This window comes from Saccostrea cucullata, unplaced genomic scaffold (assembly GCF_032062105.1).
Source record: "Saccostrea cucullata isolate Sc308-1 unplaced genomic scaffold, CSIRO_AGI_Scuc_v1 ctg4452, whole genome shotgun sequence".
NCBI lineage: Eukaryota > Metazoa > Mollusca > Bivalvia > Ostreida > Ostreidae > Saccostrea > Saccostrea cuccullata.
The window spans coordinates 24,140-39,424 of NW_026930988.1; the positions used below are offsets into that span (position 1 = coordinate 24,140).

Genomic DNA, 15,285 nt, shown 5'->3' on the forward strand with positions numbered 1-15,285 from the left:
TGTTTTGAACTTGAAATTACCATTTAAAAGTGCAAAAATTAGTCATTTTCTCAACAAATGGTTGTACAGAGAACATTAATGCACACTTTGCATTTTTTTTTTTATTTTTTAAGGCTCTGCTGAATTCTGTAGCTGCGAAGTTCTAAGGAGCATATCAAAAGCATTTTTCTGCAAAAGTATAGATTATATATGCACAACATGCATTTAGTTATGCATATTTATTGTATCTTTATCATAAGGACTTAGAATTTGATCAAACTATAATGTTTTTTAGCCATTTGAGAAATATTTACATTTTGTTCTTACTGCACAAAAGGTGGCCGGACATCCCCCTTAATGTATCTAATAAACTACAGACATTGGAGAAAAAGATCACAAAGAATCATTCTAAGTATTTTCTAGCATGTCTAATCTATCCTTCTTAAGAATTTATCAAGCTCATAATAAAAGAATTTGCAATCATTTTCTGTATACAGTTTATTTGCATTGATGACAAAAAAGTCATCAATTCACTCCTTCTATATTATTGAAATGAAGCTAAAATTAGAAAATATAATTGTTTTAAAATATGTTTAGCATGCAGGAAAAGTTTACTAAATCACAAAAATATACGCACTGCACGTAAATTTGTGCGGTCACAAATGGCAGTATACATGTATATTCCTAAAACAGCCGTAGGTTCGGGGTTGCCAAATTAAGACTTTTTTCAGATAATTTGTAAATGCTTGATTTTAGCTGATAGCATTTAAATGTTATTACTTATGCTTAAAAGCATTTTTAGTTTAAGAAGTATTTTATTCATAATATACAAAGTGTACAATATGAATATGGATTGAACAGCAGGTCAAAAGCCTATATTAAAAGCATGTGGGCGTTGGGTAGGGGCCCACAGCCACACAAGAAAAATGATTCAATTGTTAAATTTTATGTATATTTTGGACAAAAAAGTGAGCCTGGGCACCTTCTAAATCCACCAGTGCTGTTATAAGTTGATTTCAAATAGTAAACGTTTTGAAGTAAGTTTAGGTCATTCCCCCCTATATAACCCTAAGGGTTCGATGCCCATATCACTTGAAGGAATGGGAAGTTTAAGGGATATCTTTGGAAAGGGTTGGAATTATTTAAGTTAGCGCTTTTGTCTGTTGTCAGAGTAAGAAACTGTGAAATACATATATGTAAGGTAAAAAATAAAGCTAAGATTTTACCCAACTGATCCTTGTGTTTATTTATTTATTTTATTTTATTTTTTTTTTTACAAATTTTACAAATACTGCATAGTGGGACATTTTTTTTTTTAAAAAAAAAATAAAAAAAAAATATTACTCTTGTGATTTCCCGGTATTTAAAGGAAATGGAAATGCGAAGTAAAATTTAAAGAATTATAGCATGGATTGTGGGGAAAAATTGGACAAAAACTCTTCAACTTGACAAATTTATAAAGGGATAATGAACAGTTTAGCCATTAAGAGTTATCTCTATTGTAGATTAAGTTTACTATGTGAAAGTTCTAGAATATATGTCAATGAAACATGTCCCAAACTTTGTAGTTTTGATAATTTCCAAATAAAAGAGACTTTCAAACATTATTTATGTATATTTCACGCAGTATGAAATGCTATAGCAACATATGAATCATGAAATTATTTAGACAATTCTAGAAAATCAGATCAACAAATCTGTGTAACAGCCCTTTTAACCTTGTACTGTTGTAATTGTTCAATTTCCTTATCCTTCAAGCATCCCTTATCCACACTTTTTGTTGGAGCATAGCCAAGTACTAACAAAATAATTTTTTTCGAAATAATAAAAAAAAATACTTCCTTCTCATACACAACATAGGATTTTGGAGTTTGATTACTGCCCTTTTTCCTAATCTTAAATTGTTCAGTAAAGCTGTCACTCCCATTCCCTAGAAAAATAGAAAAATCTGTAATAACAGAAAAAAAGTTACACTCCACTGTCCAAAGAGATGACATTTCAGGCTTTTTGGAAAGCAAAACTTGTTTATATATAAGAATAATATTTTTTTGCAAATGCAATGTACGCGCAAATTTGCTAAAAATTTATCTACAGTAAAAATTTTCAGATTTACAGTAGTGCAAATGCAAGTTCTTAGTACATGATTTTACATTAAATAATTAAATAGGCTACATGTAGATATTTTTCTGTCATAAACCTGTACTTTATTTTTAGGGATAAAAATTTTCTCCCGAATTCCTTATTCAACGATTTTATTTAAAAAAAAGATACATTAAACTACATTTGTGTAAATATAAAGTCACTGAAAATATTAATTAACTACATGTATAATAATATCTTCTTATTAAAAGATTGCTTTCTAGAGCAGTCCCATATAAGTACAGGAGCGCTCCCGACTGCTTTCTGGGACTGTTTGGGTGTCAGGTTTGGTCTGGACAGTACTGTAGATTCTTCAATTGTTCAAATAATAACCCTGGGGGTATATATAGGGCGGGGAAACAATAATAATAATAATAATAATAATGCAGGTTTAACATTGAAATGTACAGGAAAAATCTTTGAAAGAGCTACTTGACTAGAAATGCTGAAACTTATGTCTCTAGGGTAGTGTAGATTCTACAATAGTTCAAAAAATGACCCTCGGGATAGCAAAGAGTCACAAAAGAGAATCCAAGTTAACATTTAAACATATAGAAAAAATTACATATCCTCAAGAACCACTGGCCTTGAAAAGTTGTATGAAAACTTATATGGAGTAATTCTAGAGTTTTTTAGATTTTACATTTTCCAGATTATGTGGCTTGTGCAGACGATGGATGGGGAGCAGAGAGCTTTAGTGGCGACAATGCTAGTCTGTATATCCAGGCCTGGATACTCGACTCCTGTAATAAGCATTTCTCAACACAATTCACACTGGATAAGAGCGACACAAACACTGTCGAGCGAGTGAGCCTGGATTCGGTGTATAGTTTAGATTCAGCATTTGTTTCTGTTCTGGTAAATCTAAAGTTAATGGCATGTAAAAATTATCCATCAATGAACAGGCCATATTCATAGTTAACACTAGTTTTAACATTTCACAGTAACTTTGGTCTTGAGTGACCTTGTAAAACTCTTACCTCGATATGCATTGTCTATGCATAATTTAAAAAATATCTGTTTTGTATGTTTTCATTAAAAAGAAATTTGCAGTTTATAAAGGAATACAAGTAATTTTGTTTATTGTCAAGCAAATGATCAAATAATGTTGATTCTAAAATCGCAACTGGGAATGTATCTTATCTAAATAAACTTCATGAGTTGAAATGGTCAGTGTAGGTAATTTATATATAAAGTAATCAGAATTACACCTAATATACCTTAATCCAGGTTTTCTATTCCTGCTTAATACCTTCAGATGAAAGTATCATCTCCAAACAACGAGGAATTCATCTTTCACGCTGGCGGTAGCGCCATGATTGATACCTCTAATGACACATATGGAGCTATAATATACGGATACAATGAGACAGAGGTTCTGCTCTGGAGACCATCCAGGACAAATACAAATGGACATTTGGTTTACGTGGGTGGACAGTGGGGTGGCGGGCAAAATTATCAAGAAAGTGACGTTGTTGAAGTCATCATTAAGGTTATTAACATTACAGGTATTAAGTATTTGATTATTGAAAAAATAAACATATCCTGACACTTTTTTTTCATGTGAAGATTTTAGCTCCCCGCATCCTGCAGATAAACGTTATGCAATAAACATTTTTTTTTTTATGTCAATCAAGTGTAAACTGCATGTTAAGAAATATTGAGTCTACATAGAAATGTAAAAGAAGAAAAATTGCCTCTAGTTGTCAAATTATATAAACTCATTCTATTAAGGCACGCCTTGCAAGACTACGGAATTATGTTCGCCTGATTGGCCTCAGACAAGATGCGTATCTACAGGTATAATTCTTTTCCACAATGTTGTAAGCATAATTGCCAATCTTTTGCAATGCTTGACAAGAAAGATTTTTTTTTATTCAATTCTTCTATTTTACCATAAACCCTGGCAGTTGACCATTACGATATAGGAACAAATCATATAACCAACTTTCAACCTTATTCATTTTTTTTTCAGATTTCGTTTTCTTTAATATACTGTGACTTGATTTTGAGAGGGATTTAAATGTAAATATTATTCAATGGTAATTAAAGCTTCACTTTAGATTGCCCAATCCCTCCTGACATTTCCAATGCATATAAGCTATATGACGGAGTAACTAATGGTAGCAAAACACTGTACGCTTGTAAGACTGGGTTCACTGAAAGTTCTGATGACGTCATTATTAACTGTATAGAGGGCACATGGTCTAAGTCGTCAATGTTTTGTAAAGGTATATCTTTGATTTGATATCAAAAAATGTAGTGATTCAAAGACATTCCAATTGATAAACAATATATTTCAGGATAAAAAAAGTAATTCTGATATCTTTGAGGGTTTTTTTTAATGAAGTTGTTTGTTCATCACCTCCCACTGTCGAAAATGCAGCAGTTCTTGTGCAGGACAATAGAGCAACATATTTCTGCTTAACGGGATATTTCACAATGAAAAATACAGTTGATGTCATTGAATGCAGAAACAGTACCTGGCCGTCTACCGACTTTAAATGTATAAGTAAGGATCAAGATCTTTATAAATGTTGTACATGTAAAAACAGTGCAAAACTTGTATTCAGTGAATAATGTTTTATGTTCCCATTTGTTTAGTGTATCCTTTAGAGAAGATTGTATTAAGTGTATGCACCAAATAATATTCTTAGAGCATTGTAAGTCGAAAAGGTGTACATAATCTGTAAATAATGTTATAAACTGATATAAAAGTTTTATGAATGTCAACTAATAATTATAGTAATTTCACTACATGTTTGTCTATCTTTAAAGAATCTTGTCTTGATCCACCCACCATTGCTAACGCTGACGTCATGGTCTCCAATAATGTTGCTCTGTATTCCTGTCGTCCGGGGTTTCTTCCAAAATCTGGAACCAACTCAATAAACTGCTCACTATCTGAGTGGCAGAAAACAAACTTCACCTGTTATGGTAGGAGAATGTCACTATTTTTCATTTTGTGGAAATTCAAAATCATGTAATTTGAATATAACTTTGCTTTTATTAACAGTTTAATTTCAATAACAAACATAGGTTGCAACCACTATTGAAATACGACCATTTCACCACTTGAAATGTACTCTCAACCACTATTGAAAAACGTATTTCAATAGTAGTCGTATTTCAATAAGGTTTTGATTTTGTTAAAATCTTGTGATTTCAAAAGTTCTTTGGGATTTTTGAGTATGCACATATATATATATATATATATATATATATATATATATATATATATATATATATATATATATATATATATATATATATATATATATATATATATATATATATATATATATATATATAATTTTAATATTTGGTATCAAGAAGAAGGTTTTTTCAAAAGAAATATACCTGTGAAATCTGAAATCCCCCGTTACAATGCAAATTGCTTCAATGTTATTGCCAGTGTTAAAATTCTTAGGAAATGTTTTAAAGTCTAAGCTAAAAGTCAAAGGATCACTGTTAACATCTAAAGTTCTTGTCGCAAATGAATTACTATGTGAAGTACAAAAGCCCTAGCACCAATTGTTCAAAACTAATGGTTAAAGTTTGGCTTTTTGTCAACGTTGACAAAACCCCCAAGGTCAAGGCCAAGTAGTTAAATTTGGTGGTATATGTATCCAAATCAAGATCTTGCCACAAAGTTAAAGAAGTGAAATATGAAAGCTATATCCCCACCCTTTTAAAATTTTATGAGAAAAGGTGGAAGCTTTTGTTTGAAAACAAATAAACAGACGGACTGAACGCATGCATTTGTGATTATACCTCTACAGTGTTTTTTTAATGTCGGAATACGCAGGTAGGTTAAGGTTACAACCAAATATTCTACTTGCCGATATGATATGACGTCATAATAAGCTAAATGACGTGAGATTTAGAGATAGCAATTTCTTAAAATCGATATCTAAGGTTGATTTGAGGTCATAAAAATGAACCAAAATATGCAGAGGAATAATATCAACGGAATTTTATCGTTCCTAGGCCTCTGTAGTTATCACAGGGGTTACATACCAAACCCGTGACGTCATAACTGTTGATCATGCAGTAGCAGAGTGAAAGTGAAAAGTAACGAGAATTGATGTAAACAAACACAAGAAATCGGAGTTTAAAAGCATTTAGAATGAATATCATGTGTGATTCTTGTGGGAATAAAGCGTATGAATAAGGTATGGTAATATAATTCTGCAATTTCTTCGTAAAATTAAAGAAGGGAGGGTGTTTACTTGCCGATCAGCCTTTCCTCTGTCGTTTGCAACAAAAAAGGTGCAAAAGGTCAACACTACGCCGCATACCTTGAAACTTAATTTTTTTTTTCTATCTAAAGTTCTTATTCTTTTGTTTTGGGAAAGTGCTGCTAGAATCGTATGGTTTACGGGAATTGATGCATTTTTTTCGATGCTATGAACAAAATGTAAACATTTTGGGAAGGTTTCGTCCGAAATTGTTGAATAATTATTTCAATAAGAGGACAGTAGGATTCTAGCAGCACTTTTCATGGTACAAAGATGTTTAACATAACTATTAATATAAATTGGAACTAATTATCCCCGAGGTAGTGTTGAACTTTTCACTTTTTCATTAAGGCATATTTTCTAATTATAGACATGACGTGGTGACGTCATGGTGAATTGCTTACTGTAGCATAAGTTCCATTGAAGTCTTTAGAATGCATACTTACAACAAAAGTTTTATCCTTGACTTTTCCGATTTATTAGTGTTACATAATTATAAAAAAGTGTTAATTCGCCGAATTCTGATCCATGTGCTGCCTTAACTAACCCGCGTTTCTGCTGAAAAAATTAAATCGCCTATGATTGTTTCGATATTATAAAGCTGTTATGAAATGGGAACTCAGGAAATAGCAAATGTATGGTTCCCCTCGGCAGGAAACTATTTCAAACTATTTTTTTATATTGCTCAGAGCCAAAATGAATTTAAACTACCCTACATATATTGTATTCCGAAACTTCATAAAAAATCCTTACAAATACATATACATCGTTTGTTCCAGTAAATGTCCAACTAAGCCTCTTTCGTTACTCCTCACTCAGATATTGACAGTAGTAAAGGAACAACTTCAAGAGTATTGTGCAATAATATATTCAAGAAGTGGTGTCAATCAGATGTGGATACTCAAAAATCCCAAAGAACTTTTGAAATCACAAGATTTTAACAAAATCAAAACCTTATTGAAATCCGACTACTGTTGGAATACTTTTTTCAATAGTGGTTGAGAGTACATTTCAAGTGGTGAAATGGTCGTATTTCAATAGTGGTTGCAACCTATGTTTGTTATTGAAATACTCTCTCAACTACTATGATTGAAATTATTATTTCAATAGTGGTCGTTATTTTAAAAGTGGTTGCAACGAGAACCATATTTGGAAAAGAAATAAAATCATAGAAAAAAATATTTCCCATTACGCGGGTTTGTTAAGGCAGCACACGGATCAGAATTTCGGCGAATTAACACTTTTTTATAATATGTAACAATAGTAAATCGGAAAAGTCATGGATAAAACATTTGCTACCGTTATGCATTCTAAAGACTTCAATGGGACTTGTACTACCAAAATGAATTTAAACTACCCTTTATATATTGTATTCCGAAACTCCATAAAAATCCTTACAAATAAAAAAAAAACATTGTTTGTTCCAGTAAATGTTCACCTAAGCCTCTTTCGTTACTCCTCACTAAGATATTGACAGTAGGGAAGGAAAAAATTCAAGAGTGTTGTGCAATTATACATGTATATTCAAGAAGTGGTGTCAATCGGATGTGGATACTGAAAAATCTCAAAGAACTTTTGAAATCACAAGATTTTACCGAAATCAAAACCTTATTGAAATACGACTACTATTGAAATACTTATTTCAATAGTGGTTGAGAGTACATTTCAAGTGGCGAAATGGTCGTATTTCAATAGTGGTTGCAACCTATGTTTGTCATTGAAATACTCTCTCAACTACTATGATTGAAATTATCATTTTAATAGTGGTCGTTATTTTAATAGGGATGCAAGGAGGTCCATATTTGAAAAAAAATAAAATCATAGATAAAGATATTTCCCATTAAAATTGAAATGAATTTTTATACTCATTGTTATGTAACTATGTTCTAATTTTACACCATATTTTATACAAATATACTAGTGCCAATATAACTTACTGACTTTTAGTAAGAAAACAATATCACACTAGCTTGTAATACGTCCATCGATGATTCCCAAGTCGATTGTCTGATTTCACAATCTACTAGCGGGCGTCTAATACGCAATATTTCAAACTAAGTGGACAAAAATGTGCAGTGGTTTTTCTTTCATATGACATATAAAGTGATATTGTGTATCCTAGAGCAAGTATCAAAATTTAAAAAAAACTAATTTGAGGAAAATTTTAAAATCTATTGTGTTCTACCTAAATTATTTCTAAATGAGGATTTCATTCTGCATAATTAATCCTCAATCTAGAACCTCGCCGGGGAAATAATATATTATGAGTTTACATTTCCATGTACGCAAGTGAGTTAAAGCTAAATATGTGGATTTTTATGCAAATGAGCTAATAAAAATGCATAAATTGTATATTTTATATACAAATAAATTTCAAATTGATTTCCTTATTCATACTTGGTGCCCACAGCATATTATATCTAGTACATATTATGACGTCATTGTTCTTTCCCATTCAAGCTATTAAACCACATCAAAATAACAACGTCTGCGCAAGGGCATATCCTATTTCATTTAAAACAAATAACGTATAATATTCAGGAGAATAGTTTCAAGATAAATAAAATTGCTGCACAAATCCCATGCACTTTTTCAATTGATAGACATTTAGAAAACTTACACTGGACAGTGAATTTTTACCCTGTTTCAACCTAAGACTTTAGAAATTGTAATTAATCAATTGCAGTGTCGACATTTGTGCAGCAATATCTTGAATCCTTGTTATATTCTGCATTTATCTATACTTTGTTTCCGTTAAATAGAGAAAGGTATGCCCTTGTGCCGAAGCGATTTTGTTAATGTTTCTTATTCACTTGAGTAGTAAGGGTCGAATACGTCATAAAATGACGTCATGATGTAAACTGGCTTTCGCATATCCTCGGTACTAAGAATGTTTTAGAAAACAAGTCTTAACTTCTGCGTGGAAGGTATAGTCATTATGGGTTTTACTTATATTTTTAGCATAGAAAACTCCATACGTAACCATAACTCACTTGCGTAATGGTATAATTGCTAGTTGTATTTTAAAATACATTCTATTACTTAATGTTCAATATATATCTTTTCTTCAAAATCAACAAATTCATGTTGGCATTTCAAATCAATCAACTCACAAAAATAACTGCAAATTTACTAATAATTACTATTTAATGATAACGACTGACAACTCTTGATAACGAGTGGTATTATTTTTCTTCTACCCCATTGTATATTTTCAGCGCCATCTTGTGGCCCAGTTCCTAACATAACAAACGCTGATTTTCTAGTTGATAATGACGTGGCCATGTATGCATGTCGCTATGGATACAGACCAACAAATGCTGAAAATAAAATAGCATGCATGTCTGGAAAGTGGACTCATACCAGTTTGCAGTGCCAAGGTACTATTATCAAGTACCTGTAAATAAAAATATATTCCCTTGATTTATAATTCTTTTTGTTTTTTTTCCTGGTTTTGTCAGCAAAATAGTTACATATACGTACTAAAGAGTAACATTGAACACTGAAGATACATTAATCTTTCTTGGAGACAAATGATTATAAATTTTATGGATCACCACTCTTCATGAAGTTTCTCACCCAGGCACGATTGCTCTTAATGTTCAGGTTCATAGGATTTTCGATATTTCCAAGCTAACAGAATTTTGTTTACAATAATCGAATCGATCCCATGTAGATAATTGTAATATGATTCCTTTTAATTTTCTAATCATTTAATTTACAATATTTTTATAAAGCCACTTAAATAAATAAAGGCTGTTCTTGTTTTTTTTTTTAAGATACAACAAAGGGACTAAGAAGCTATATCACCAATGAGACGCTTGCAGAATGGATAAAAGAGATGAAGAGGAATCTATCCGTTCATAAATCAAACACTAGCGCCTATAACAGAAGCTTGATCAGTGTCTACGAATCTCGTCCTAGTGCTGTACAGATAGGAAGTGTTGGGGCCTTTCTGATGAGTTTTACTATAACAGCTCTAATTTTACCGGATATAATTGCTGTTGTCAAGAACTTGTGCAATAAAATAAATAAGAATTTTTGTCAACATCGGAAGGGCAGAGATGAGCAATGATGAATACTGTGAAATCATTTATGTTCATGGGGGTTAATTTTCGTGGTTTTCAATGTATGAAGGGGCCAACGAATTCATGTTTTCCACAAAATGTAATTTGTCATATGCATTTAGCAATTCTTCAAAATCGAAATTAAATCCCCATGAACCAATATATTTTCTTCAACCCACGACAATTTGACCCCTCGAAAATATGTTATTTTACAGTATACATGTATTATGTGTTTTGTTATTAATGTCTTTAGACACTGCATGTTGCGCTTTGCTAATCAGACGGCAATCCAGAGCCTATAACATGAGAAATTAACCGTAAAATGTTGATTGTTATGAAACATGTACTGTTTTTCCATGTACAATTTTCAAAGCATTTCATTTTAATGACCTCTTTATTGTGGATGGGAGAGATGTTTAACTTCTTGGTCATAACTTCCCAAATAAATATTTTCGAATGAAGGAGATAATAATAGAAGATTCTGTCTGAGTAGACAGTTTTGAAGATTGATGAAATACAGTTTTAGAATTTTGATATTTCGGATTGGCTGATACTTTTGGAAGCATATATTGTATGATAAGAAGTTGACGTACAAAACATATACAGATCTGCTGTGGTTTTTCTTGCTTGTTATAACAATGAATGCTTCACACATTGCAATATTTATTTTGATTGATTGATTGATAGTGTGTTGCTTAATGTCCCTCTTGAGAATGTTCGTGCCACCACTTGCCAGTGGAGACCTCAGAATTGTTTCCTATAATCAGCACTTTGAGCTATCTAGCAGCAAGGGGTTGTTCTCGTGACGACATCTACTAGTGCTTCAGTTTATACGGTATTATATACGAGGGGTTATCAAAAAGTTCGTGAACTGAGGCTATAAAATTAGTACTACGTAGTCTGAGCTTACAAAACTCATATGGAGCATGTTTCTCAATGTCTGCTTCTTCTACCTAATACACTTATTTTGATGAGATTTCTTGGAGCTAAGTTGGATTCCATTCCGTCTTGTTTAAATGACTTTACAATACCATGAACAGCGGCTTTCAATGCATATACTATTGCAAATGGATTTATACCATGGCAGAGATCCTCGCTTGATTGTGCCAGCATACTTTGCTTTTTGGAGTTTAATATCTACAACACACGATCAACGTCATTTTTTGACGTGATTGATTTTTCACACCTTGACTACAAATCGAAATAGACTGCATTCCTTTTCTCTCTGAATCTATTTTGGCATTAAAAAACAAGTAATCTGGATGCATATTATTTCTCATTAGCCAGTTTAAACATTTCCCAGGTTATGCCATTTTTACCAGGGGCAAAACTTTAAAGAATATTGGAAAAGGAAACCCCTTCCCCCTTTTGACGTCATTTTCAAGGCAACATTTGTGTGGATACTGCATGTAAAATTTACGATAAAATTTCATAGAAATTCCAAAATGAGGTAAAAATTTAATATTTTATAGAACAATAGTGTCCCAGCACATCCTTGAATTAGCGGTATTTCTGGATGTCAAATGTTCATATCACAATAGTTTTTCTTAGTTACACTTAGGTCAAGAAAAACTTCATTTTCGAGGTTGCGCGGCTTGGATATACCATTGCTTACAAAAACTATTTTATTTAAAAATAAAATTTTTAATTTGTGATTTATTCTATAGATAGAAAAGATGATGATAACTAGATATTTTAAAAATCTTTTATGTAACTAAAGCGGTTTTAATTTTATGGCGCTAGTCCACGAATTTTTTGATAGTCCCTCGTACATGCGTAAAAATATATATTTTTGATAAATACAATTTGTTTCTTATATGTACTTATGATTTAGGCATTGTTACAATATTTTAATTGATGTGCTGGGAATTCATAATAAAAAGTTAATTGTTTTATTTGATCTTCGGAAAAATCACTTCTGCATGTGTTTGTAATTTCTCAAGCTTGACATCTCTCTCTCCATCCCACGGTATTAGCTTATAATTGTTATTGCAGCCCGGAGGACCGTGCTGCTCTATACATATAAGTTTAAGTGTTGGTATATGGGGATTGGAGTGGGAGTAGTTATTCAGAATGAAAAGTTTTCTAAACATTAAAAAAGATTGTTAATCAGAATGTTCTTTCCCTTTATAAATCACGAGATACATAATATATTTACTTCCATAAAATGAATCTTTAAAAATATATATTATGTTTTTCATATTTAATATAAGTTGCTTATCATTTACTATCTAAAAAAACGACAGCTCCCTTTTTTTAGAACATCGACTTTTATTTCTCGCATAAAAACATACTCTGCACAGTTCGTGTTTTATATATTAAAATTGAAAATTAAATATATTTTTGAATATAGGTGATGCATGTGTCTAACTTCATTCTATATTTTATGCAGCCAACATTTTGATATTTATCCGACTATAAGTTTTCAAAATAATCGCAACTATCATCTCCCTCAATTAGACGCATGCCTTTTCACACATATCGAAGAGGTTTGATGATCAAGACTCATTTTCATTGTTTACTTTATATATTTCCCGGGCAACAATTGATGGTTACATCAATGTTTTCTTGTCAGGTATATGGACAGATCTTGGACTGGTGTTTCCTTGAATTTGTTATGCTTACTCAAATTGTTTCCTGTGTTCCAAATTAAATGTCGTTGAGCTTTTCCAAAATTTTACTACTGTCTTTAACATGTTTAAACTTGTTTTATTAGTTCTTTTATGAAATGTGGGAGGAGTTGTAAAAGAGGACACGTGCGTGGAGTTGTAAAAGATGAGACGTACGTGAATCTGTTTGTACAAAAATGAAAAAATGTAATTTTTGGTTCTGTACTTTTGGACTTGAATAAATTCTAAACTTTATAACCAGGAATTATTATTTCACAAACGGAATCATCATTTCAAAACAATATTATTATTACAACGGTACCATCCAAAAGGACTGGTCTCCGCGTCCCACAAAGAATTTTAAACAGGCGACCATCGGCTTTCATAGTATATCTATTTATTTGTCCTGAATATTGTATACAGGGTTATTTTCGTCCCGTGTTATTTTCGCCCTTTCACATTCACGGGGGTAGTAAGGAAGCATACACATATTCTAAGTTCATTTAATCAGTGCTATATTATGACGTCATAGTAGGCTAGATAAAGTCAATTTTAGAACACAAGTTTTCGTAATATTTGTAATTATAGAAATGTAATTTAACTCTAGAAAATAAATAGAAAGTGTAAACATTGACAAAAATAAAATATTTTTATTTTGTTAAGCTGTATCTGTCATTTCTTAAATCTACCACCGATGACGTCATATGTGTACATAATTTAACCATGTCGTGGAAAGAAAATTCGGGAAAGACTGCATGTACAAGCATATGGAGACTTTGCAGTCCTTTTTGCACGGGGCATGTTTCTATAAAACAAACAACTGTGTAACTTGTGTTTAACATATATATATATACATAATTTTTAAATATTATTATTTGCTTGTATCTTTATTTTTTTTTGTTTGAATCTGAGATTGTGAATTATCAACATCGTTTACTAATTATAAATGAACAAATTATATGTAAACAGAGTTAAAGCCCCCTTTTTTAACGTTTGAAATGCCGCCATTAACGGATGGGGATGTTGAATATTGATCCAGCAAAATCTGCTGACATCTGAAGTGCTTAGGCAAGGGAAACGCCCAATTCGCTTCCATTGCTTCACTAGATGTTTCATACAAACCGATGACCGGTGGAACGATACCTGTACAGTACAGTAATCCACGTAATGGGTTGAAACTTCGAGCTGTTTTTTCTTTCGATGCTGTCTGATCAAAATCGTTGAGCGGAAAGGAAAGAACCAGAGGACACCTTATATTGTATATCAATAGGGAGAACAGAGGTCACCTTATATTGTACATCAGCAGGGAGACCAGAAGACATCTTATATTGTACATCAGTAGGGAGACCAGAGGGCATCTTATATTGTACATCAATAAGGAGACCAGAGGACACCTTATATTGTACATCAGTAGTCTCAATGAGATATCACTCAGACGGACAGTAAACCTTATTAATGGATGCTAAATTTAACTGTCCTTTCGCATCGAGAAACAAAAAAAAATATAGTTTCTAAGATTAAATCGTATATAAATTCATTCATTATTAGAAAAGATTCAGTTATGATAATAAATATTTCACACCTGTCAGTATCTATATGCCTTTGATAGTTAATCAATATCCAGGTTAAATTATATTTAAAAATCCAAACAGGTTCACAAGACATAGAATATTTTTTTCCATCCTTCGGTTGTCATGATCATATTCTACATATGTATATTATCAGACATCAATGGATTATTTTTTGGAAGAAACAAATGAATGTAATAATAGGATCATTCTTTTTGCTAAACAGTAAGTTAATTTTTTATTGTTATCATGTTCATATGATTAGAATTTCCAAACCACTAAATGCATAAAAAATTCCAAAGCTTTTACTATAACTGGTATCAGCTATTCATACCGATTTTCAGTAGTAGAGTGTAAAGTTGTATCTGTGTTGATAAACGGTCAATACATGTTACTTTAATTTACGAGTAATGAAAATATCCGATGTACGATATGATACCTATATGTTTTCATTTCTGTATAAGAATATGAAATGTAAGAAAGGGGGACATATTTGTCAATAAAAGCTGTTTCATTCAGAGAGAAAAAAGGAGAGAGATTTTGGTTTTTGATGGAATCTCTTTGTTTGAAATAAAAATTTAAAATATATAAACATACATTTATCAATGAAATGTTTTTGAAACTATGTATATTACATGCATGACATGGGGTTATAGATTGAAAATATCAGTTTTTCTAAAAA

General features: G+C 31.6%; 1 protein-coding gene across 1 annotated transcript; it reads left to right on the forward strand.

The window, feature by feature from the left end:
• Positions 1–865: 865 nt before the first annotated feature.
• Positions 866–10,434, forward strand: LOC134230898 (uncharacterized). The gene is made up of 5 exons (XM_062712760.1): positions 866–878; positions 2,771–2,976; positions 3,377–3,626; positions 4,182–4,349; positions 10,139–10,434. The coding sequence occupies exons 1-5, from the start codon at positions 866–868 to the stop codon at positions 10,432–10,434; spliced, it is 933 nt and encodes a 310-aa protein (XP_062568744.1).
• Positions 10,435–15,285: the final 4,851 nt, after the last annotated feature.

Coding starts and splice junctions, on each gene's coding strand:
- LOC134230898 (XM_062712760.1), top strand. Junction 2,977..3,376: donor CAGCATTTGTTTCTGTTCTG/GTAAATCTAAAG, acceptor TAATACCTTCAG/ATGAAAGTATCATCTCCAAA. Junction 3,627..4,181: donor TAAGGTTATTAACATTACAG/GTATTAAGTATT, acceptor GCTTCACTTTAG/ATTGCCCAATCCCTCCTGAC.